At 34.5% G+C, this 26,264-nt stretch overlaps 2 protein-coding genes across 2 annotated transcripts; one reads left to right on the forward strand and one right to left on the reverse strand.

Moving 5' to 3' along the window:
• Window positions 1-2,450: 2,450 nt before the first annotated feature.
• LOC133293466 (protein SRG1-like) lies at window positions 2,451-4,655 on the forward strand. The gene is made up of 4 exons (XM_061492049.1): window positions 2,451-2,736; window positions 2,844-3,091; window positions 3,244-3,568; window positions 4,248-4,655. Exons 1-4 carry the CDS (start codon window positions 2,479-2,481, stop codon window positions 4,482-4,484), a joined length of 1,068 nt encoding a protein of 355 aa, XP_061348033.1. The 5' UTR covers window positions 2,451-2,478; the 3' UTR covers window positions 4,485-4,655.
• Window positions 4,656-4,892: 237 nt separating this feature from the next.
• LOC133293415 (pyrophosphate-energized vacuolar membrane proton pump-like) lies at window positions 4,893-12,779 on the reverse strand. The gene is made up of 8 exons (XM_061491985.1): window positions 12,530-12,779; window positions 7,403-7,977; window positions 6,911-7,290; window positions 6,604-6,690; window positions 6,197-6,527; window positions 5,508-5,918; window positions 5,349-5,408; window positions 4,893-5,253 (listed from the first exon to the last, which is right to left on the reverse strand). The coding sequence occupies exons 1-8, from the start codon at window positions 12,777-12,779 to the stop codon at window positions 5,047-5,049; spliced, it is 2,301 nt and encodes a 766-aa protein (XP_061347969.1). The 3' UTR covers window positions 4,893-5,046.
• Between the last annotated feature and the right edge of the window lie 13,485 nt (window positions 12,780-26,264).

Consider the following 26,264-nt stretch of genomic DNA (forward strand, 5'->3'; position numbering starts at 1 on the left):
TTGCCGGAGGAGCTGTCTCTTGGCAATCAAGACTTCAGAAATGTGTTGCACTATCAACAACTGAGGCTGAGTACATTGCCACTACTGAGGCAAGCAAAGAGATGTTGTGGATGAAGAAGTTCCTCATGGAACTCAGCCATGATCAAGACAAGTACGAGTTGGGTTGTGACAATCAAAGCACAATCCATCTTGCGAAGAATTCAACCTATCACTCCCGCACTAAGCATATTGATGTGAGGTATCACTGGATCCGGGATGTGGTGGAAGGTGGAGAGCTCGAACTCGTCAAGGTGCACACTAACCAAAATTGGTCCGACATGATGACAAAGCCAGTTCTAGCAAGAAAATTTGAAGACTGCTGTGAAGGAGCCGGGTTGATGCTGAAGCCGACACATTGAAGTCGGAGGGGGAGATTTGTTGGGCTTCCTCCTTCAATGCTAAGCCCAAGCTCATTTGAGGGGTTTACTAAAAACCTTAACCCTAATTTCCACCTCCTCTATATATATTCATTAGTTGTAGGTGGAGGCTAGGTTAAGAGATTAGAGAAAAATTTGAGAGATAATTATTTGACTGTTTGAGCAAAGCTTTATGCTTTGCATTTGAGAGATCTATAGAGAGTTTGAGTGAAACATCTCTAGGGTAGTTTGATTATCACCATTGTTGGAGAGGTTTAGTTAACCACCACACATTGGTGATTCTGATTATTTGTAACCATTATTTTCACAGTGGATTTTTGATCTGGACTGGGTCCGTGGGTTTTTACTTCTTCATTGAAGAAGGTTTCCCCACGTTAAATCTGGTTGTGTTCTTTTTCTCTCTCTCTCTCTTTCTCTCCTGTTTTGTGATTTTTCGTTTTGATTTTTTCGCTGTGCTACCCGACCTGGTGAAGTTCAGGCCGAGGTATTGTGGAGATGCGAGATCAGGATCTTGTTGATAGACTTCCGCACAAAGGCCCCTGAGCCGATCTGAGGGAACCGAGTTCCCAACAGTTTTTTCATATTATAGAGAAAAATCACGTGAAGCCTATCATTAAAGGATTAAAAAAAAATAAGTGGATAAGACTTTTGAAGTGAGATATCATGAGATAATTACCTCGGAGTAATAGTTTCCATAAAACAATAGTACCCTCTCGAGATGCTTAAAAACAGTTGCACGACACTGATACATAAACCTTCACCGTTTGTACAAGAACATACACAGAAAATCTCAAAATTCTCGTGAATGAATAAGACATGCACGGTAACTTTGAAATTTCAGCCAAAAGTTTGCTTTATGCTTCTTTCGTTGGCTTTACGTCTTTTTCATTCTACACACTCCTTGACATGAAAGCTTCCCCACCATTTTAGCAAACTCAGGATGCTTTAGCAATATATGCTCGGTAACACGGTTAAAATAAAATTTAGAGAAATTGGAATTTTAAGACATTATTAACCATGTAAATAAAAATCAGGAAAAAAAGGTGTGTCATTTTATATAACACATTTTATATCGTTTCACTCTTCTTATAAAGAAGTGGGACTTACATCTTTAAAACTTTTTTCACTCGGTGTCTTTCTTATAATTTATCTCTTTCTGTAACTTAAAACGACACACCTTGTCTTTTAAAATGATACTCATTTTTTTATAAATCGACAAGCGTTTCTCCATTCTGTATAATGGTAATAAATTAAATAATTACTCAAAAAAATATCAACTGTATAATTAACTTTATTTTAATTTTACTTATCAACAGAGCAACAAATCTACCAATTGAACAATACTCTACATTTTGATTTTGGCCACTGTAAAAAACCTTGAGATGTAAAGAACCTTGAGATACACCACCTCAAAAGCTAGCTCAAGGGATGAGAGTGCCCAAGGCCTTATAAAGGCCATATTAGTTGTCCATCCAATCAATGTGTGACTATATATCTCAACATGCCCCCTCACGCAAGAGCCCTTTGGGCTAGAAGGGTGGAATTGCACAGGCCCAATTTTTGGTTTACCTTTTGTGCTTTTGTTTTAATTTTTAATTTCACTTGAAAGTGGGGGGCCATGAGGATTGAACTTGTGACCTTGTAGTTACTCAAGCTCTGATATCATGTAAAGAACCTTGGGATACACCACCCCAACAGCTAGCTCAAGGGGTGGGAGTGTCCAAGGTCTTATAAAGGTCATATTAGTTGCTCATCCAATCAATGTAGGACTATATATCTCAACACGCCCTCTCACGCAAGAGCCCTTTAGGCTAGAAGTGTGAAAATTGCACAGGCCTATTTTTGGTTTACCTTTTTGTGCTTTTTTATTTTATTTTAATTCCACTTTTTAAAACGGGGACGGTGAAACTGTGATAAACCTTGGGATGTAAAGAACCATAGCCACAGTCTACCGAAAGCGCACCGAAAGGGACTTTATCATTCTTCAGTGCTTACGTTAATATAAACATAGAGAGTAGTAAAGAGAAAGGAGGACGAAGGTAATTGACTTTTAGGATATAACATGAAAGGAGTTTCTATAATGCCAATGGAAGCACTAATATCCAAACGTGTTCAAGAAATGGTCTTAAATAGTGAGGAACCACCACCACCTTATGTTTGCAGAGATGATGATGACGACTTTGCACACAATGTCCCTTCTGCATCATGCTCACTACCCATCATTGATTTTGGGCTCCTTTCTTTACCAACACCAGCAACTAAACAAAAAGAAGAGCTAGAAAAGCTAAAATCAGCTCTCTCTTGCTGGGGATGCTTTCAGGTCCATGCCCAATTTGCCACTTTTTTATTTCCAGTTTGTAGATATCACTTGCACAAAACAATCCTATAATCTTCTTCTGTTTGTGTACTTTTTCTATGAAATTTCAGGCAATAAATCATGGTACATCAAACTCACTTTTGGATAAGGTTCGTCAAGTTGCAAGGGAATTTTTTGAGCAGCCAATGGAACAAAAGAAGAAAATTTCAAAAGGGGTGGAAGAATTTGAAGGGTATGGTGCTGATCCAGTTCCTGAAGAAGGCCAATCTTTAGACTGGTCAGATCGTTTGTTTCTTGAAGTTTACCCTGAAGATAGAAGGAAGCCCTGCCTTTGGCCAGAAAATCCATCATCCTTTAGGTAAATTAAAACCAAATAGTATACTAAGGACCTTAATTGATGCTAATTGTTAAAATAAATGTTCAAAAGGTTGGTAGCTACCTTGTTTATGTGTTAGTGGAGATTGATGTCCTGATAATTGAGATTACTATTAGTTAGTCACATTTCTGCAGGGATGTTTTGGAAGAATACACTGTAAAGATGAGAGAGGCAACAAATCTTATTTCTAGAGCCATTGCAAAGTCATTGGATTTAGAAGAAAACTGCTTCCTGAATCAATTTGGTGAACAAGCACCGCTGCAAGTGAGGTTCAACTACTACTCTTGTTGTACGCGGCCTGATCTTGTTCTTGGACTTAAACCACACGCAGATGGATCAGGTTACACCATTATACTGCAAGATGATGTTGAAGGTCTCCAAGTCCACAAAGATGGAAAATGGTTCACAATTCCAACAATTTCTCATGCCCTATTAGTCCTCATGGGCGATCAAATGGAGGTGTGTGCTTTTAATATGTTTTTATAACAAAGTTCGAGATAGAATACATCTTCCATTCTACTCAATGGAAGTGAGAATTCTTGATCTCTCTCAATATCTCTCTCAATTTGAAAATCCAGGATTTGTGAATGGGGAATTTGTGAATGGGGAAGGATCTCGGTTTGATCCCCACAAATACCATCTTGGAGAGGGACATAAAACTTTAATCTTGCCCCGTCTTGCACTCGAGATTAGTCTCACAACCAGTGAGCTGAAGCTTTCAAGCCTACTCGCCTCAAAAATGTAATTAGGATTGATATCAAATAAAAAAAAAATAGCTGTTAGAAATGAGATAATGTAGGTAGTGTTAGGTATGACTCATACTTCTCGTACTGATGAGGGTCCTTATTGACGGGATCAGCAAAGACAACTTGGGTCCATGAATTGCTGATGTTAAGTTTTCTAAATCTTATTTATATTCCCTTATAAACCAAGTGATGGTGAGGTGAATATAGTACAAACAAGCTAAACGTAACCTACATTGGGTGAACCAGAGTAAATCGCTGTATCGCTTCCCTTTTTCTTTTTGTTTTTTCGATCTGTGTGTGTACATTTCCCATAGGTAATGTACATCGGGAATTGTAAAGGTGACAATAAATCACATTAAGCCTTCTCTAAATATTCCTTTATGATATTGCAGATAATGACTAATGGAGTTTTCAAAAGTCCTGTGCATAGGGTTCTAACGAACTCCAAGAGGGAAAGGATATCTGTTGCAATGTTCTATACCCCTGAGCCAAACAAAGAGATAGGACCAGAACAAGGTTTGGTCAATGAACAACAGCAAAAATTATACAAGAAAGTGAAAGATTATGCTGATATACATTTCAAATACTACAACCGAGGAATGAGAGCCCTTCATGTGGCAAAAGTGTGACATCAGAGTTAGAGGCAGACTTCTAGAGCTCTCAATTTGTGATTATAAACCTTTAGACGCTATGTGCATATATATTTGTATTTGGAGTTTCTTTTTCGGTTAATATATTAAGTGTGTTATTCTGTATGTATCAATAAGGTACACTATAATTTATATGGTCATTTTATATAATCAAGCTACCCAACTAGTGATTATAAGATTATTGCCTTCTGAACTATACCCCTTTCAAAGATACATATCTATTTTTTATATGAAATCATAAGAAATAACAAAACCTAATTTCATATCATGTTACTTTTGTAGATTTATAAAGTGAATTATAAAACTAAACATTTCCCCAAACCTTCAAACGTGAAGGAAAACATTACTAAGCTGGAAATTTGACATTTTGGCAAAAACTAGATTTTGTAACAAATTTCATGTTTCTCCTAATTGAAGAGCTACCTAAAGGTGGAGAGGCTATTTGGTACATAGAATAAAAAAAGGAAAAAGGCTTAATTGTCAATGGCAAACCTATTCCGCACCAAAGAAAAGGATTAATTTAAAGCGTTTCCTATTCTTCTCAAAAGATCTTAAAAAGCAGGCCGCCATGGGTGGCGAAAAATGGAGCGAAAACAAGTGACTCAACCGCCATGAGCTTAATAAGGATGTTAAGCGAAGGGCCAGAAGTATCCTTCAAAGGGTCTCCAATGGTGTCACCAATAACAGCTGCTTTGTGAGGTTCAGATCCCTTCGGACCCAATGTCCGTGCATGCTCAGAAGCACCGGCCTGAAATTTGAAGCCCAAGAGGAATTCCATTACTAACCAAAAATCCTATAACATAATCATCTTTCATATATGTCGAAAGTTTACTAAATTATTACCTCAATGTACTTCTTAGCATTATCCCAGGCACCACCGGTGTTGGATGCTGATATTGCTATCTAATAAAAACCAATGCACATAAACAGGATTAAGCAAAACTTCATATAAAGCGATAACTTTCACTCAAACAATACTAATGGTCAGAGTAACAGCATTACCTGCACACCGGAAACTAGAGAGCCAGCAAGAACACCTGAAAGAGTTTCTACGCCAAAAAAGGTACCAACGATGAGTGGTGTGAGCATGACAAGGGCTCCTGGAGGAATCATCTCCTTAATGGATGCATCAGTAGAAATCTTGACACAGGTCGCATAATCAGGCTTGGCAAGACCCTCCATGATTCCTGGAATGGTGTTGAACTGCCTACGAACCTCCTCAACCATCTTCAAAGCTGCTTTTCCAACACTCTTCATGGTCATGGCAGAAAACCAGTAAGGAAGCATGGCACCAACTATGAGTCCAATGAAGACCTTGGGAGTCAAGACATCCACAGTTGAAATTCCTGCCCGGCTGACAAAGGCACCAAATAAGGCCAAAGACACTAGTGCGGCAGATCCAATAGCAAAACCCTAGTACAGGATAGAGTCAAGTTCAGTAATAATTACATATAAAAATCGGAGGAAACCGGAAAGAAAGCAACCGATATTATTTGAAGTTCTGCACCATTTTAAGAGAACGACTAAAGCTCCAATACTTTCAAGCTCTCCCATACATTGCTGATATGAGATTCTTTCCAGCATTACAATTTGACACAAAAAATCTATGCAACTAAGCAGCTGAACAAAAAAATGTGACGGGCTGCTCAAACATAAAGGGTAGCCAAACCCCAACAAGAATATTGCATTACCTTGCCAATGGCAGCAGTAGTGTTGCCTGCAGCATCAAGGGCATCAGTTCTCTCACGAATACGATGGCTCATGCCTGCCATCTCAGCAATACCTCCTGCATTGTCACTAATGGGCCCATAGGCATCAATAGCCAACCCAGTAGCAATGGTGCTCAGCATCCCAAGGGCAGCAACAGCAATACCATACATTGCTGCAAAACTAAAACTCACAAAAATGCTGATTGCAATGGCAAAAATAGGAATAATGACAGACTTGTATCCCAGAGCAAGACCAAAGATGACATTGGTCGCAGCACCAGTCCGGCAAGAATCAGCAACATCTTGTACAGGGCTGAAAGCAATCAATGATACAGGTCAAGACCGATATAGAAAGGAAAGATTGCACAACTAAAATATCATTCAGCTACCTGTAAGCATTGCTTGTATAATATTCAGTCACAAACCCAATAATGAGTCCAGCCCAAAGACCGACACCCACACATAAGAAAAGCTGCCTGGGAATTTGAACTATGTTAGTAGCTGGATTTCAATTGTTACCCACCACCATCAAGAAATCAAAAAACTGAAGTATTAGTGGATCATCATTAAATGATACATTTTCAAAATACAGCTACCAAATAAAATTCTAGATCAAAATGACACAGGTCAGAAACACACTTAAAACACATGGTATGCAAAATCTGCATTTTGTTTTGGTAAATATATATGTCTTACCAGCTCTTGACTTCTTTCTGAACCCCAAAGTTGAAAATTGTGAAGGATGATGGAAGAGCAATCCAACTAACAATTGCAATTCCAATGGTCATGAGCACTGTCGAGATGATAAGCTGTTTTTTCAACGCAGGTTCAATTTCCTTGACAGCCCTGATCTCAGCGAAATCGGTTGCAAAGAGAGTAGTGATCAAACAGACAATAATACCCATAGAACTGACAAGTAGCGGATATAACATGGCAGTAAAATCATGGTTGATTCCAAATGAGGAAATCGAAGCAACAACTAGGGCAGCGCAAGATGATTCAGCATATGAACCAAAAAGATCAGAACCCATCCCAGCAATATCTCCAACATTGTCACCAACATTGTCGGCAATCACCTTAAGAGACCATGGAAAAGGCTCAATACCATTATAATATTAAAAAGCAGAGGTCAGAAAAGTGATGGGGGAAAAAGAGGAGGGAGGTAGAAAAGGAGTAAATATAACTTACAGCTGGGTTTCTTGGATCGTCCTCTGGGATATTTCTTTCAACTTTTCCAACCAGATCAGCACCAACATCAGCAGCCTTGGTGTAGATACCACCGCCAACTCTCCCAAACAGAGCCATTGAAGATCCACCCAAACCATAACCAGTTATAGCCTCGAAAAGGCCTTCCCAATCATCACCATAATATAGCTTGAAGAGATTAATGGCAATGTAGAGCACCAAAAGACCATTTGCTGCAAGAAGGAAACCCATTACTGCACCAGACCTAAATGCAGTAATAAAAGCCTTTCCCACTCCCTTTCTTGCCTCCAAGGTTGTCCTTGCATTGGCATAGGTAGCAATTTTCATCCCAAGGTAACCAGATAGGACTGAAGTTAAAGCACCGAGCAAGAAAGATACAGTGCTAAAGAGTGCAGTTGCAAGAGCTGGTTTGCAGAGCTTCGTCTTGTTATATGTGCAGGGCTGGCTCCTGGTACTAAAGCTCTCCACGGAGCCCAGGAAAAGGAAGATCAGAATTGCAAAAGCAGCCATGAAAATCCCCACATATTGATATTCAGTGAAAAGAAAGGACGTTGCACCTGTAAATCCATACACACCTTGTAAGAACAATAAAATATAATCCCGTTGAATTCAGAAATCACTGCTAAGGATGTGAGATAATGCCAGTATTCGTGGAATCACCAGAAAGAACAAAAATGTCAGTTCCCATACACCAGCTCCTATATGTGTAACTAAGCACTAACCAGGCACCTTAACAAGGAGCATATGAACTACCACGTGGTATTAATCTAATATTAAAGTAAGAATATTGTTTTTGCTGAAAATTAACAGAAGTACATTTAGCGTCAGCATTCTGGACTCAAGAATGAGATTGGGAAGCTGGAACATAGGAACCTTAACGGGTAAATTGAGGGAGTTGGCAGATGTTTTTGCTAGAAGGAAAGTGAATATTGTTTGTTTGCAAGAAACTAAGTGGGCTGGAGAAAAGGCTAAGGAAGTGGATGGAACTGGTTTCAAGTTATGGTACACAGGTACGAACAAGAGTCGAAATAGTGTTGGAATTATGATCGACAAAAGTTTCAGAGATAAAGTTGTGGACGTTAAAAGGAAAGGCGACAGGATTATTCTGGTTAAGCTTGTTGTGGGTGACTTAATCCTGAATATCCTCAGTGTGTATGCACCCCAAATTGGATTGCAACCAACTGATAAAAGCCAATTTTGGGAAGACTTGGAGGAGGTTTTGAGGGGAATACCTCGAGAGGAGAAGATTTTCGTAGGAGGAGATCTAAATGGTCATGTTGGTAAAAGCAATGGAGGTTTTGATAGAATCCATGGAGGTTTTGGCTATGGGACGAGAAACGAGACTGGAGAAGATATCTTGAATGTTGCACTAGCCTACGATTTGATGTTAGTGAACACCTTTTTTCAAAAAAGGGAGTCACACTTGATCACTTATCATAGTGGCCATAATCGTAGTCAGATTGATTTCTTCCTGGCTAGAAGAGAAGATAGAACTTCTTGTGTCGAATGTAAGGTCTACCCTGGAGAGTGTGTTGCTACGCAACATAAGCTGGTAGTCTTGGATGTTCGGTTCAACAAAGTACGTACAATGAAGAAGAGGGCTCAGAATCCAAGGATAAGGTGGTGGAAGCTTAAGGAGGGAAAAGAGAGAGAGTTCAATGATAGAATGTTGCACGAAGGACCTTGGGAGTTTGATGGAGGAGTAAATGCAATATGGAATGAGATGGCTAAGTGTATTCAAAATTTGGGACGGAGGGTGTTGGGAGAAAGCAAAGGAAATGGATTTCATACAAAGGAAACATGGTGGTGGAATGGAGAGGTGCAAGAGGCAATTAAACATAAGAAGGAGTGCTTTAGATCTTTGCATAAAAGTCCCGAAGAGAACCTGCAAAAGTTTAGATTGGCGAGAAAAAATGCAAAGAAAGCAGTGCGAGAAGCGAGAGGCAAGGTTTTCGACGAGTTGAATAAAAATCTTGGGAGCAAGGATGGTGAAAGAGGTAGTTATAAACTTGCAAGGATAAGGGATAAGAAAAGTAAAGACCTCACTCAAGTTAGATGCATCAAGGATGAAAATCAAAAACTTCTGGTGAGAGATGAAGATGTAAATGAAAGATGGTTGAAATACTTCAACAAGCTGTTTAATGGGGATGGAGATACAAGCGAGGTGGACTTAGATGACGCGTATGATGATATGAATAGAAGATTTGTACGCAGAATTAATACACATGAAGTTAAGGGAGCTTTAAAGAGGATGAAGACTAATAAAGCCTTGGGGCCTGATGGTGTCCCTATTGAAGTGTGGAGAGGCCTGGGGGATGTGGCAATAAAATGGTTGACCAATCTTTTTAATAAGATTCTCCAGACGAATAAGATGCCTGATGTATGGAGGAAAAGTATGATTGTGCCTATCTACAAAAACAAGGGAGATATACAGAATTGTTCAAACTATAGAGGCATTAAGCTAATGAGTCATACTATGAAGTTGTGGGAGAGGGTTATTGAACATCGCTTGAGGAGAGATACCAAGATTTCTGTAAATCAATTTGGATTTATGCCAGGAAGATGTACCATGGAAGCCATTTTCTTGATGCGACAACTAATGGAAAGATACCGAGAAAAGAAGAAGGACTTGCATATGGTGTTCATAGACCTTGAGAAAGCATGTTCCAAGGAAAGTTTTATGGTGGGTCCTGGAGAAGAAAAAGGTTCCATTAAAGTATGTAAAGGCAATCAAGGATATGTATGATGGGGCTACTACATGTGTAAAAGCTTGTAACGGATCATCAAGTTATTTTCCTATCACGGTAGGTGTACACCAAGGGTCGGCTCTAAGTCCTTACCTCTTTGCCTTAGTTATGGATGAACTAACAAAAGATATTCAAGAGGAAGTGCCATGGTGTATGCTTTTTGCAGACGATATTGTGCTTATTGATGAGAGCAAGGAGGGTGTTAATAGAAAACTTGAATTGTGGAGAAGCACATTGGAATCCAGAGGATTCACATTAAGTCGAAGCAAGACTGAGTATCTGAAGTGTGAGTTTTCTCTGGTACAAGATGAGGACCAAGAACCTGTGCATCTAAATGGCCAAGAGGTACCCAAAAAAAATGCTTTTAAATACTTGGGCTCCATTTTACAAAACGGTGGAGAGATTGATGAGGATGTAAATCACAGAATCAGAGCAGGGTGGATGAAATGGCGTAGTGCATCTGCATTTTTGTGTGACCGCAAAATTCCCCTGAAGTTAAAAGGAAAATTCTATAAAACGGCAGTACGACCGGCAATGCTATATGGAGCGGAATGCTGGCCAGCACATAGGCAACATGAGCATAAGATAGGAGTAGCAGAGATGAGGATGTTAAGGTGGATGTGTGGTTACACAAGGATGGATAAGATAAGAAATGAAGATATTCGACGAAAGGTCGGAGTAGTACCGGTAGCCGAGAAGATGAGAGAACATAGATTGAGGTGGTTTGGGCACGTGATGAGAAGACCCATGGATGCTACTGTAAGAACAGAAGTTTGTTACCAAAAGCTAAACACAAAAAGAGGCAGAGGTAGGCCGAAGCTTACTTGGGGGAAAGTATTAAAACAAGATTTAATGGAGTGAGATATAGATTGGCGGACAGTATGTCTTAGAAAGGAATGGAGAAAAGCTATAAGTATGGTGGAGGGTTAGACCCGCTGTTATTCCTATGTTCCAAATGGTCCCTTTTTAGTCTTTTTCCCCTTCATTTCCCCCACTTCTTCTTGTCCATTTCTTTTTTACTTTTATTTATTTATATATACATATATTTTTTATTTTATTTTATTTTAATTTATTTTATTTTATTTTATTATTTTATTTGTGTATTTTTATTTATTTATTTATTAATTTTTTTATTTATTTTTTTATTTTTTATTTTTATTTTTATTTTTTATATTTTTTATATTTTTATATTTTTACTTTTTTTTCAACCGTTTTGTATCTTTCATGTGGGTTCATCTACCACCGACCCCAATTAATTTGAGATAAAGGTGTTGTTGATGTTGATGTTGATTCTGAACTCAAGAATTGACGAAATTTTTTTATTACGGAATAAGAACTACTCATAGACCATGTCAAACAACCCACTGTACGTATAAAGGTAAAGGATTTCAATAAATTCGAAGCACCTAGAAAATTTTCATCTTAGGTTATAATTGTGAACCATCCAACAGGACATGCGCAGAATTTACTAGTACTAGCACGGAGTTCCGTAATTGTTCCAAGCAAAACATTTTTCAATGTGAAATCAAGCGTTACTAAAGAAATTGCCGAGCCTCAGCAGCACAGGATGTGTGGCATAATTTATTAAATTTTATATAATATTGATTGATAATAACATGTTAACACTTAAACACGTACTTACAAGTTACAAGCACGTAACAACAATATGTCCGATGCTCCTAATATTATTGAAAATATGTAATTAAAACTACATAACCGCTTAATCCTAGTAATTAAAAAAAAAGAGTAATAATAATAACGTAGAAGACAACACGAACAAAAATACATAAAAAAAAATTAAATTAAATTTATTTAGATATAGATGACGTACCCAAAAGTATGGATCACGTGCCGTGCACATGAATACATAGCACTAAATCTCTTACATAGGAGATCATAATTACGTATTAATAATAATCGTTAGTAGCATCCAAGCCCAATAATTCAGGAATAGAATATGAATCATGACAACACCAAAGACCGCAAATAAAGTGATTAAATCGAAAATTAAAAGGAAGAAAATGATCTCAAACAAGGAATAAAAATTTATTGCCTCCAAAAGCTCTGTACTCAAATAATAGTGAATAAAATTAGAAAATGGATAACAAAGCCAGAAGCTTTATGCATTCGTCTTCATTATATTTCAAATTCATGATTAAATCACAAACCCCAATGAACGATGCCAAAGAAACAATCGTTAGCTCTCGTTTTTCAATGTTAATTGTTACTATTATTTTTCACCATTTCTCTCTCTCTCTCACCGTCAGGACACATTAGTAATAACAATGGAAGGGTGGATTTTTTTGAAAAAAGAGAAAACGGAAGCAGATAACAGATAGATCTAAACGACGACAAAGCTCACCTTCGGAGATTGCGTTTTGTATCTCAGCGCATTTGATGACGACGTTGTGGTCGTTGATGCCCTCTTCTTCTTCAATCAGGGAGTCCCCGTATCCATTCTTCGTGGGTGAAGACGAGGGTCCATTGTGCTCGGGCGTGACCTTTACGCGCGACACCAAGTGCCACTGAACCAACGAGAACACAATACCCACCACGGCGCACACCGGCACCACTATCTCCGTCGCAAGCTCCGACAGCAACGTCGCACCCATCCTCGCCGGAAACCTAGCGACGCTGGTCTCCTCAACAGAGCACAAAAGAGTAAATGCGATCACCGATTCACCGCGTTCCTGCGAGAGACTGACTGTAAGTGTGTACTATAGTACGCTAAGGTTGATGCAGATTTATAGCGGGGAGAAAAAGTTAGACTACATTCGATGTTTTAGCCATTAGTTGTACCCGTAATTTCGACCGTGGATTGATTCATCGGGTCCCACACAAATTTTGATAATGACAATTAAATAAAGCCCAATTGGTAATGATTTCTGGAAAATTTAAAATTTTGTAACAAAAATTAATGTAATAAATTGAGAATAAGATGGTGTATTGGATTGGAATATTAGAAGATTTTAATGAATTATTTTTGGATAAAAAAATTCATTAATATTCAATTAGGATTATAAAAGATTGAAAAAAAAATCATTTGGTATTCGATTAGGATTTCAAGATATTATTTTAGTGTCCGTCCAAACCCGTTCATATTCAATTAGGGTTTTAAAAGAAAAAACAATCTTAACTAGGGGTGTCAAAATGAGTTGACACGTCACGAATTTGACACGACACGAATACATCAACACTAACACGACACGAATGTTTATTCGTGTCAAAATTTTTAACACTGACACGATACGAATTTTTTGTGGATTGACACGATACGAATACATCAACACTTATTCGTGTCAACATTTTCAACATTGACACGACACGAATTTTTTCCGGGTTGACACGACACAACACGAATAACACGCAAAATAGGGATTAAAATGGTAATTGACCAAAAAAAATTAAAAAAATGAATCGATATTAAAAAAATTAAAAAAATTAAAAAAATTAAAAAAATAATAATAAAAAATTAAAAATAAAATAATTTAAAAAAATTACGGGTCGACATGAACACGAATATATCAACACGAACATGACACGAATTTTTTACGTGTCATTTTTTCAACACGAACACAATACGAATTTTTTTGCGGGTCGACCCGCGTGTCAAAACCTATATTGACACCCCTAATCTTAACGTATTAAAAAATATGACGATTTTAATAAATTTTCTATTGGTGTAAACTTCGTGAGACTTTTTAGTAAGAAATATAAATAGAATGTCTCTCTCACAATATCATCTGAACTCCTAGGATTTCTTGATATTTCTCTATTACATTTATCTTCTTCTTTCCTTAGCGGATCAACCCAGTCAAAATCGAATTTCGCCATTGGAGTTTCGTCAAAGTTCAAAAATAATATATTTTTGAGATATTTTTATCACAAAACAACCCATAAACAATGACCCAGCAAGATTTTAATCTGATCAAGCAAAAAAATAGTTGATTTTTTAGCCCTTTTTTGAAAAAAATTGGATGTTTAAAAAAAAATTCAAACTATTGGTTGTGATTTTTCTTGACACGAAAATGTGTATTTTTGTACTAAAAACAATATAAAATAGTGGGAAAACAACATGAGAACAAAAAGTCTCAAACCATTTTTCGTTTTACATCACTGAAACAACATCGATTTAAATAAAGATTGAAACTTTCATAATATGAATCATATGTTTCATAACAATAAATTCATAAACGAAATTCCTTCGCTATAGAAGACGATTTCAAACAAATTTTGTGTCAATAGATCACTAAAAACTTGGTTTTCAAAAGCCTCAAAACAATTTAAGATTTCAATGTATAGATTGAAAATAATTTGAGAATTTTTTAAAATTTTCATGTAATAAAACCCAAAAATTCTGATTCAAAATTTTCTTGGAATACTCAATAAAAACATGCATATGATATATGATTAGAAAACTCTCATCACATAGAACCAAAAAACCTCAAGGTTTACAAGATTAATTGCAAAAAATTTCAAACGAAATTTTGTCATGAATTTTTTTTTGTATGAAATTTTATCATGAATTTTACTGATTAAGTAAATTATATTATGATTTTCTTTTTTATTATTATCATTGCATTTCTTTGTTATATCTTTTATTGACTCTTCTAATTTTGAATATTTGTTAAAAATTCATATTATTTTTTAAAATCTTGCAAATCCATATTATCTTTTTAAATCTTATAAATTCTATTAAAATCTTTTAATAGACAATCTTATGAAAGTTTGATAGTAAAAAAAATTATTTAAAAAAGTCTATAAAGTCCTTCCAATTATGAATAGTCTTTTAAAATCTATAAGATTTTTTATCTCAAAACAATATTTTAAAATCTTAATTCAATACACTCCCCTAAGTGCAATAAAATCATTTTAATGTTTTTAAATGAATTAAATTTTTTTAATATGAAATAAAGTTATCTCCTATAAGGGTTTAAAAAAATCAAAGTATTTTAAAAATTCTATTTCCTATAACATTTTTCTTCATTTTGATTTTAACTGGAAAAATATTTTTGAAATTAAAGAATAAAAATAATTGTAATAAAAAAATATTTTTTAAGAAGTAATTTCCAATTTAAACTAAAAAATTATTTAAAAAATTATTAATTTTAAAATTTTAAAAGTTTGATTCTATTACATTTTATTTTATTTAAAATGTTGGATTTTGTTTGAAAGCTTAATCTTTTTTAGTGAAATTTAAAAAAATGAAAGGTTTTTAATTTTTTAAAAAAATTAATTCATTTTAGTTGAAGTCCATTTTTTAAAAAAATTCTTCTATTCTTTTTAAACAAAAGTCTTGTACAGTTCTTTTTTTGGAAATTATGATAATTTTAAAAAATATATTTAGTGTTAAAATTTGCAGGTTTTGTTGTTAATAAAAAATATAAAGTCTTTATTTCTAAACACATACAAAGAGAAAATAGCATATTCGAATAATTTTAAAGTAAGGTTTGAACAAATGTATTAAGTTATTTTAAGGGTTTAATTTTTAGCTATATGCTTATTAATTAAAAATATGTCTAATAACTTCCAAATTATACTTTCCTATTTTTTTTATATCAATAAGAGAGTTATTATCTAGTTATAATTTGAAACATATACTTTTGACTTAAAATTAAGTTCGGTTAGAATAACAATTTTCAGAGTTTTACAATTAAGATGCAATTTATTTGAGCTATTTAAGATATCTCAATCTAAAGTATTAGAATATATTCTGTTATGGACCAATTAAATCGTCTCCACTTTCTACCCCGTTACATGACATGCACTAAGCATTTCACTCCATCACTTTCTCTCAACTTTCATCCACTATAAATAACTACCCACTAAGCATTATATGACACCACCAAATCACCTACTAAACTGCCCACAATATGCACAATCTCCTAGTGCACTTCATCTATAAATGACCCATATAGCTAATAAGTGGATCATCTCATAACATATCTCAATACTTACAAGGCTTGGCATGATAGCCATAGAATTCACACTAGTGTCCAGATTATCATTGCTATATCTTCCACTCGCTCCATAAAAACAATTACCAGCACAATCATTGGACATTAATGTTCACCTCTGAACATCTAGCGCCGTCGGTGAGAATCTTAAATTTGATTCCCACCTGCCACACAACCGGGATCATTGGCCAATGACAATATCAAATCCGGAAGCTGAGCTGATCTTCAGCCTTATGAGTTTTGGTCTCCATATGTGCATCCAAAATACCCATACTAGATGGGTGTTGACGGTTACTCCATTAAGCTGAGTATTCTTTCTTTTTCCTCATCTTTAACTTAACTCCAACTTCATTGTAAATTTCTAATCGTATTTCATCTTTACTTTTCGTTATCTTTCTTCAAAGTATGGTAACATGCTATTTATTTCTTCCCTCACTAAAATATGTATGGCAATAACATAAGCACATGCTTTTTATGATAATATTTTTTTGAATTTTTAATTAGATTTTCACTAGAAAATCACATATTCTCCCTTTGCTTCTCTACTAAGATTTGGAAAACTCAGCCACTAAATGGCCAATCTTTTCCATTAAAAATGAGAGTGAAAGACTATTGCATAAATGACTGTTTGGTGTTAGGATTAGTGTATGTTGTAGAAATTAGATGAGCAGGTCGTCGAATAGCATGATATGATTAAAAAGGGTGTCTACATCAAATAAATCTTTGGTACTACTCTTGTATCAAAGATTCAGTGCATCCCATTAATGAAAATATTACATGTCAGCTAAAATACTTTTTTTCTGTTAAATTTTTTCTCTTTCCTCTGATGTGTAAAGCTCTCATTCATGGAATGCATTGAATCTAGGTACAGCAGTAGTACCAAAGATTTATTCATCTACATCACCATATGACTTATTGTTTTGATGTCTATTGCTTTTAATAAGTTGAGTCTAGCTAAGCTTCTTTTGAGTGCTATATAATTATTTTGATAGCTTCCTGCTGTGTATGGCCAATCATCTTTTGGCTTGTGAAGTTTGCATCTTGCTATTAATTTAACAATTTGATATATCCACGTGTTTAAGGTGAAAGTGTTCTATAAGAACGTATGTTTTCGTACTTTTAACTAGTGAAACTATATTCTGTAAAGTTGAAGCCTTATAGTTTGATCTATTGATCTGTGCTCTGGGAAATTAATTGAGTATATTTACTTTTCTATACATGTTAGTTTTCAAGTACTGAAGAGACTGAATAGATAATGAATTTCACTGCACTTAATCTCTTTTGAAATTATCCATAGGGTGTATAAATATTTTGTTATCTAAAGGTTGTAGAAGTTATATCTTAAAAAAAAAAATCTTACAATAATCTTCGAAGAAGTTTGTTTCCTATTTTTATTGAATCATATTTAGACATTGTATTACAGAATTATACTTCGCACATATATACCTATACATATACATTCTTGTAACTGCATTGTTCGATGACATTACGTGTGTAACGACCCGAAATTAAAAATCAAAAACAATGGAGTCACCACTAATTTTATTTACTTTGTAAAAATTGAAAAACTTTTTATTGCAAACTAGTCTTTAAAATTATGGATTAAAGATTCGGGAATCTAATTATGCGCAGGGAAAGATGAAAACTTAATCCCACTGCACTCCTGACACATCCATTTAAAAATGGTTACCTTAAATTAATTGTGCGAATTATTAATAGCTTTTAAAAATATTTGTTTTCTCCCCTAAAATATAAATATGATTAAGAAGAGAAATAATTTATTAAACTTTATTTTAGCTTGACGGAAAGAGTTCCGCTCCGACGTATTCTTAGGTGCTTTGAGAAATTCAAAGCTACGTCGTTCTTAAATATTATTTGTGTACTGGTTGGTTTTAATTTTTGAAAATAATTTTAAAGAAATTATTTTAAAGGCTTCGAATTACCAAGTTGTCACAACTAAAATAACCTGAAAAATATTACGAGATTAACAAACCGTCACGGCTAAATTAATCCTTAATTAGGATAAATAAATAAATTAATACGAAAATAATAACTTAAAAATAGCTTGAATCATCAAGCTGTCACAACCAAAATGACCCAAAAAACTATGAGATTAACAAGTAGTCACGACAAAATTAATCCCTAATTAAGTGTCTAAATTACATACGAAAAAATTCTAATAAAACAATAAAGAACATATAAAAGTAATAAACAATTATAAGAAAATTTCTAATAAAATAGATAAAGAGCATAAAAAATGCAAAAAAAATAGCCAATTATAAATTAAAAAATAGATAAAGAGCATAGACAATTATAAACTAATAAAACAAATATAGAGCATGAAAAAAGCATACACAAATAAATAATTATTAACTAAAGGAGAAGGTAAGCAGACTTACCTCAAAGACGACAAAACTTTGAGTACAGAGCCAAGTTGTTGAGAACAGCCTATAAGGTTAACAAGTCGTCACGGCTAAATTAATCCTCACAGATAAATAAGTTAACAAGCCGTCACGGCCAAATTAACAAACTCCCCTAATTCTGCTCAAAAACAAAAATTTTACCTTCACATTAGGTTGGTTTTAATCTCAAGCCCAAGTATATTTAAAAAATATTACTATGACACAAGCTTTAATATAAAGCTCAAGTGTCTTTTTAACTCTTGGAAGAGTCCTTTTGTATTTTTTTATTTGGTTCTCTCGAAAGGGTGTGTGTGTTGGAAGGAAGGGGAATGAGCTCTTTATATAGAGGAAGGGAGAAGGAAGGAATGAAGAGTAGGCAATGTGGGACTTCTTAGGAAATTTAGTTTTTTTCAATGTGGACAGTCATTTTTTTGACAACCATATCTCACACTAGAGGGCTTAGCTTGAAAATATGTTCGGTCAAATTGAAGTATCATATGAGAGGAATATGCCGACCAAATTTGAGGATGATCCAACAGTTCAATTGAGAGAAATAGCTCTCCAACAACTGCTACCCGAAACAGTGTAGTGGTTTAAAAAATGAGCCGCCTTTTTTTTTTGTCATTTTTAAATATTTGGGACAAAATTGGGTGTTCATAATGTGTGAAATAAAACGTAAACTTGTTGAGTAGCATTTGATGTTTATAGTGTGATCTAATTTGATTTGTGTTGAAACTGCATTGGAACTAATTTTCAAAGAAGGCCTTTCATAATTGACTCTGGAAAAAATGAAATAAAATAAAATAAAAAACTGAAGTACATATGTAGTTACTTTAACTTCTACGTGCATAATATAATATTTCCACTAAATGCAGTTATTAGCAATTATTCCCACTAAGTGCAGTAAGCACTACTTTGATTCTCATCTTCATTTACTTGTTTCTAATTCATAGCAAGGACTCCCCGACTTCAGCCCGTAAGTCGAAGGAAATATTCCCATAACCCAGAAGCACCACGTTGGCAGCTCGGAATGCAAAGTCATGTAAGTTCTATGAACCAAGGGGATGAACATCAACATGAGATATCACCAGAAAGCCTATCATCTTCCCTTCTTGCGAGGAAAATATCACCATAAGATGAAAACATTGAAGATGATGTCGCACAACCTAAAGGCATATTCGGTGTCACGAGCTAGAAACATTAACAAAAGTACATTGCATATGTTGTGCACAAGATGGCTACGCTATTAGTTCTTCCATATGATGGTATGCATTTGCAAGGTAAATCGAAATCTTAAAATTTGTATCTTTGTTTCAATTATTGCTAGTAGAATGCATATTATGTGTAATAGAGATAGGTTAGCTCATGAATGTTCCATTTTAAGAACAAGACTGAGAAGAACAGATAAAACATGTGCAGTATTGCTGTATGAACTAATTTTCAATGCAAAACTTCCATGGATGCTAGGCATGCAAAAGAATTAGTGTTGGAGTAGCTTGATTAAATAATTACAGGGTATTCTTAAAAATGGAAAATTTTGTTTGTTTAGGTTTGCAATTGTTAGAGACTTAGAAACCTATTTCATTAACACTTTACTGATAAATACTGAAACTCACTATGTGCATGTTTATGAATAAAGAAAATAGTCTTTTTGTTGGCTTCCTCTGAGAAGGTTCAAATTGGATAAGAAAATCATCATAAACCCCAAGGTATTTTTGCCTATTTTAGAATTGGTGGTTATATTCAATTATGTCACCTTTTTTCCTTGTACTTTCTATTTAAATAAATATTTATATTAGTGAAATGGCTACTTCTGGATTTTATAATATCTTGCCAAGAAAGGTAGGTAATTGTTTTCATAAAGATGAATCATAATTCTGCTAATGATAATTTTTGTTGAGTCACGAGACTGGTTAATGCCATTAACAAGTAAACACATGTCCTGCATTTCACAAATAAGAAAAAGAAGTTGAGTGCATACACTTTGGTTTCATGTGTGGAGTCTTTGTTGTATTTATTTATCTTCACTTAGTATATGAACTCATTTTAGATCAGACAGTAAGCATCCTACCGGAACTCTTTATTTCTAAGGTAACCCTTTCTTTACAAATAAACAGATGTCCTAGCATTTCAAAAATATTCGTTCCTTCTTTAACTCTTAATGTATTTTACTTTGATCATGGGAACAATTAACGCATGGCATTTTATTTTCAAGTTTGCATATTTTTCAAGTGCAAGACATCCATCGGATTCAAAGTTCAATGACAAAGCAACCACAATCCGATTAAAAGCATTAAGTCACATGTTCTCCCTAAACCTTAGGCACGCTTCCTTTTCAAAGTCGGAAGCGAAAAAATCAAAAGTCCCTTATCGCCAAAATTATGGCCCCTTAGGCACCCGTCTTTTTCCAAGTCGGAAGCGAAAAAATCAAAAGTCCTTTATCGCCAAAATTATGGTGCTTGGGCACCCATGCTTTTCCCAGTTAGAAACGGGAAAATTAAAAGTCCCTTGTCGCCAAAATTATGGCCCCTTGGCACCCATCTTTTTTCAAGTCGAAAGCGAGAAAATAAAAAATCCCTTGTTATCAGGGTAAAGGAACCAAGGGCACATAACTTCAATAAGCCGGAAGTGCGATCATAAAGCATATATAATTTTCCAGGTAAATGCATCCATGTAAATAAAGTAAAAGCAAAGGAAAAATAAAAGGAAGACGACAGAGATTCATCAAAAGTCGGGCACGTCTAGGTTAAAACTCAGAGACGACTACAAGCAACGAACAACCCGACAAAGTAACCTGGAATCCAAAAGCAGTCACAAGTTGGATTTTTCTGGCCTTCATAAAAAGAAAAGATGGCTAAACAATCACACAAGAGGGGGTGAATTGTGTGTTACTTCTTCAAGAAATAATTCAAAATTCAACACATTTATAACAAAATCAACCACAAACAAAATTTATAGAGCATCAAACTTTTCTTAACCCTAAAACATAACATATAGCATTCAATTCAGATATTAAAATAGCGGAATCAAAATTGAATGAGAAAAGAGAATAAATCGATGTTTATGGCAACCTCTTTCAAGAAGATGTTCAAGAACGAATTTAAAAAAATTTAGTGATTGTCAATACGTAGACAGATTCAATATACAAAGAATCAAAACGAAATCAATTGATTAAAATCAAAGAGATAAGGTTAAGGAAGAATCACACTGACATATACTGGTTCACTCTCTAACCACTTAAAAGCTACATCCAGACTAAGGTCGATCCATTCCACTATGTTTTAGCTTCCAACCGGTGCCAGAAAAATTGATTTACAATGGAGTCTTTTACAAGTCTATGACCAAACCTTTCATCACACTCAACCTATCACCTATAGAGACTCTCCAATTCACTAAAATTAATTAAAACAATTCATTCTTGCCAAACAAATGTAGAGCAATTTCTCCACGTGAAGGACAAACATAAAGATCAAAAAAAGATTGAGAAACGAGAGAATAATTGAGCTTTTTCTCAAAGATATGCAAAAGTATGCCAATATGGATTCAATTCTAAGTTTTTCAGTGTTAATTCTTTTGTTCAGAACCCTAATGATATGTATTTATAAGTGACCAATGAGTTAATAGTCGTTTATAGCCGTTGAGCATCTAAAATTTTAAATTTAAGTCACTTTAATGAATTTACTCGAGCACGTGTCGAAGACTTCCTGGGGTAAATTGTTCTTCAGCGTTTACTCGAGTAAATCAGAGTATTTCCCCCGAGTAAATTATTTCCCCTGGTAAATGTCCTGTTTACACGGGTAAATCTAGAACAGTGAAAGCTAAACATACAATTTTAGATCCAACTCATTTCTAAATGATTTATAATGACTTGTAACACATGTATGATCATGTTTCACACTCATATAACAATTATTGAAGTGTGTGTGACCTTGTATGCATGACCAAAGTGAACATATATCACCTATATGAGTTTATGGTTTAATTATGAAATTCTTAGCATAAAGCTCAATAAACTCATTTCTCTAAATAAACATAACAAACAGTAAGTACATGAGTCTTCTTTGTCTTCATTGTTTGAGTCTTCTAGTAATTCTTTTGAACTTTAAAACGTTGAGTTGATCTTTGACTTTGACTTTGCCAATTTGAGTGTTCTTTTGTACTTTGCACTTTGTTATAGTATTCTAATAACATTTAGGACTTGTTGCCATGTCTTCCATTGAGAGCATCTATGTTAAGCTATGATGGTCCTTTGTAGGTGCTTTGTTATCATCAAAACTTTAATATCATAGTCTTCTTGACCTATAGTTCAAACTTCATATCCTTTTGCATAATATTAAATACTATTTGATAGGCACGAGGGCTTTACTTTCACCCCGCCATTCCGACTTCGCGTAATGCCAGGCTGGGGGCTTATGTTATGGACCAATTGAATGGTCCTCACTTCCTTACCCTACTACATGACATGCACTAAGCATCTCAATCCATCACTCTCTCCCAACTTTCATCCACTACAAATAACTACCCATTAAGCATTACATGACACCACTAAATCACCTGCTAAACTACCCACAATGTGCACAATCTCCTAGTGCACTTCATCTATAAATGACCCCTTATAGCTAATGAGTGGATCATCTCATAATTTATCTCAATACTCACAAGGCTTGGCAGCATAGCTATAACATTTACACTAGTGCCCAGATCATCATTGCCAGTTATATCTTCCACTCGCTTCGTAGATACAATTACCAACACAATCGCTTGACATTGATGTTCACCTCCGAAGATACAATTATCAATACAATCGCTAGACATTGATGTTCACCTCCAAACATATTATGTTTTATACTTTAGATTAAACTTGATTATTATAATAGCATTCTTTTTCAATTAAATAAAAAATTCAAATTGGTAGTCCTAAGTTTTTTTTTTCTTTTAGTTTTTTTTTCATCTAATTACTTCATCATTTTTTTTACGTAATCTTTGTTCAAAATTATTTTTTACTTTAAATTTACATCAACTTAATTTAAAAATTTTATATGATTGAATCCACCTAATAAACCCTTAGTTCATCATGTTTTTAGGGCTAAATAATATATGAAATACTTTGTCAATTGAATGAAAACTTAGGTTTTGTAGTTAAAAAGCATGAAAGTTGGATGTTAAGCTAACATAACACGATCTTGCTTGTTTTGAATGTGAATTGACATGAAATAGTGCTAAAATGGAGTAAGGATCTTGAGGAGGATATTGAAGACCAGAAGGAGCCCATTTGAAGCAATTCAAGAGTAAATTGAAGACTTATGGAGCACCTTACAGCGCGCTCGTAAAGCAAAAATGACCAAAATCTTCTGTACGAGAGCGCTAAAGCGCTCTACAGTGCACTCATATGAGCAAATTTCCCTTTGAAGAGGCACGCTCAGGCAGAAGAATTAAGGTAATTTAGCACGCTGAGACGGTCAAACCCAGGCCTAAAATTATTAACTACTTAAGGCATGGACTATTTACCTATAAATAGGGGATTTTTACACATATTAAAGAGGCTTTTGGTTATTCTGATTGAAGAATCCTACTTTGGCGATAATGGAGTGTGTCTTTTATGCTTTGGAGCATTAGGAGTGGGTGGAATTCACGAATATGCTGGGAACTTTGAACATTCAACAAGCTATCATACCAATGAAGTATGGGGATTCTTTATTGCTTTCATGTGTTTTTGGATTCGCTAGGCTAGATTTCTATGTAGTTAAGGGAACATGAAACCCAATTGAATCTTTGTGTTATGAATTAAATTGTCTCTAAATTCTTCTCTTTCTATATTTGAATGAATTTATCTGTTTTTAATGCTTACTATGAGTTTGCTCCTTGTAGAATGATTTATGGGAATTACATGACAATAGGAATGTTATTGTATGAACCCTGATTGGATAAATTCATCATAATTCTTGTGATCTAAGAATAGACATAGGGTAATTATGCGATCTTTGAATTCTTGATCTTAATGCATGTTTTCTTAAGAAACAACCGGAGAATAGGATTCTTTCAATATCATATAAAATAATGGTAACAAGAGATTGAGCCTTAATTAATTTAGAAAGAATTGATTAGCATTATATTAAGAGCAATTTCCTTACTATTTAATTCATAGCATAAAGAAGGGATTGAGGAAAGTCGAAACCCAAACTACATTTTTTCTCAATTGTCAAAAACCAAACTTTTATGTACCCAAAAAAAAAAAATTAAACTTTTCTTAAATTCTTGTTTTAATTTTGAAATTCTATGCTATAGCTTGTTCTTAATTTCAATTATACCTTCGTAATTGTTTGTTCAAATAAATCGCGAGTAGTGAACTGGTGTTTAAACACCAATCCTTGTGGGAACGATCTCGTACTCAAAGTATACTTTTATTACTTCTATGATCGGTATACTTGTCAAAGTCGCAACACCACCCCTATCAAACAACATCCTGATCATCCAACAACTTACCCGAGGAACTAAGACGAGAGTGATTAAATGAAAAGGCTTTAGCGCGTATGTTTGACGCAAATTTGTGATACTCGCTGCATTCTAGCGTTAACGTGTCTCGTTCAAAGTTTGCATGGATTGGAAGGTTCTAGAGTATTTTTTTAATAACATGGAGTATCCCCACTCAATCTCCTCTAATTACCTTGTCGTCAAAGTACGTCCACTTGGACTATTTCTTTATTGGAGGCAGCGTGTGCATTGGGCCATTGTCATTGGACAAAAAATGAAACTAATCCTTCTTCGAGAAGGAGGCGGTTTCCCTCTAATCCTCAGAAAATTCCAAAAAATTGTTTTAGCCAATATTCGAACACTTTATCAAAACAAACACTTAGGCAATCAATTGTCAACTAAGCTATCATTAAGGGTTTTCTAGATTATATTTTCAATACAACAGAAGTAGTTATTTCCTTATTAAAAAGAAAATAATAAAGATATAAAAGAAAATATTTATAAAAATAAGAATAATATATATATATATATATATATATATATTTCATATTTGATAAAAAAAATGTATAAGTTATCGGTATAAATTTAGAGATTTATTATTCTTATGTTACATGAGAAAAAATTTATCTCCTACATACACAAATTCAAAATGAGTCTCACTCTACTTTTTCTTTCTCTTCCTTTGAAAGTGAATCCCACTTATACAAATGAGTCAGTAAAAAATAATTATTATCTCTTACTACAAAGAAAACTATTTCCCATAAATTTAACACCGAAAATATTTAGGTTCTATGGATTTTGGGTTGCAAGCGACGTGGGACCAAAGGTTCTTGAGAGGTTGGTTGTTGTTTTTTCTTGGAAATATGCAACGTTGGTTGTTGATGTTGACGAACCGACAATCATGATTTTCATGGAACAGTGAATGGTGTGTGATTGGCCGATTGCGGGTTTCAGTGTGCATAGTAGCAGAGGATTGTTGAGCTGCATAAAATTGTAGGTATGCTTTTTCGAACGGCTTTTGTAACTCTGGCGTAAGCCGTCTTGATTGGCGTGCAAAGCATCCTATCGGATAACATTCGCCTACTTTCTAAAGAAAATATTAGAATTACATTCAACTTGTGTTCTGCATTTTTTATTTTTATTTTTAACTTTCCTCATATCGTTAAGTATATGATTTTTATATTTGTTATGTTACTTGATATAATATAATTTTCTTACATATATAATTTTACGTGGATCTTATTTTTTTATTTTTTTCTTTTTTTTC

The sequence above is a fragment of the Gastrolobium bilobum genome, unplaced genomic scaffold (genome assembly GCF_033153095.1).
Source record: "Gastrolobium bilobum isolate Gb01-03AN ecotype WA unplaced genomic scaffold, APGP_CSIRO_Gbil_v1 utg18566, whole genome shotgun sequence".
In the NCBI taxonomy this organism is placed as follows: Eukaryota; Viridiplantae; Streptophyta; class Magnoliopsida; order Fabales; family Fabaceae; genus Gastrolobium; species Gastrolobium bilobum.

What these genes read in the sequence shown, in the direction of transcription:
- LOC133293466 (XM_061492049.1), top strand. Translation starts at nt 2,479, where the DNA reads ATGAAAGGAGTTTCTATAATGCCAATGGAAGCACTAATATCCAAACGT. An exon ending in CTTGCTGGGGATGCTTTCAG is followed by an intron (nt 2,737 to 2,843) that starts GTCCATGCCCAA and finishes ATGAAATTTCAG; the next exon opens with GCAATAAATCATGGTACATC. An exon ending in GAAAATCCATCATCCTTTAG is followed by an intron (nt 3,092 to 3,243) that starts GTAAATTAAAAC and finishes ACATTTCTGCAG; the next exon opens with GGATGTTTTGGAAGAATACA.
- LOC133293415 (XM_061491985.1), bottom strand. Translation starts at nt 12,779, where the DNA reads ATGGGTGCGACGTTGCTGTCGGAGCTTGCGACGGAGATAGTGGTGCCG. An exon ending in ACAAAACGCAATCTCCGAAG is followed by an intron (nt 7,978 to 12,529) that starts GTGAGCTTTGTC and finishes ATGGATTTACAG; the next exon opens with GTGCAACGTCCTTTCTTTTC. An exon ending in ACGATCCAAGAAACCCAGCT is followed by an intron (nt 7,291 to 7,402) that starts GTAAGTTATATT and finishes TGGTCTCTTAAG; the next exon opens with GTGATTGCCGACAATGTTGG.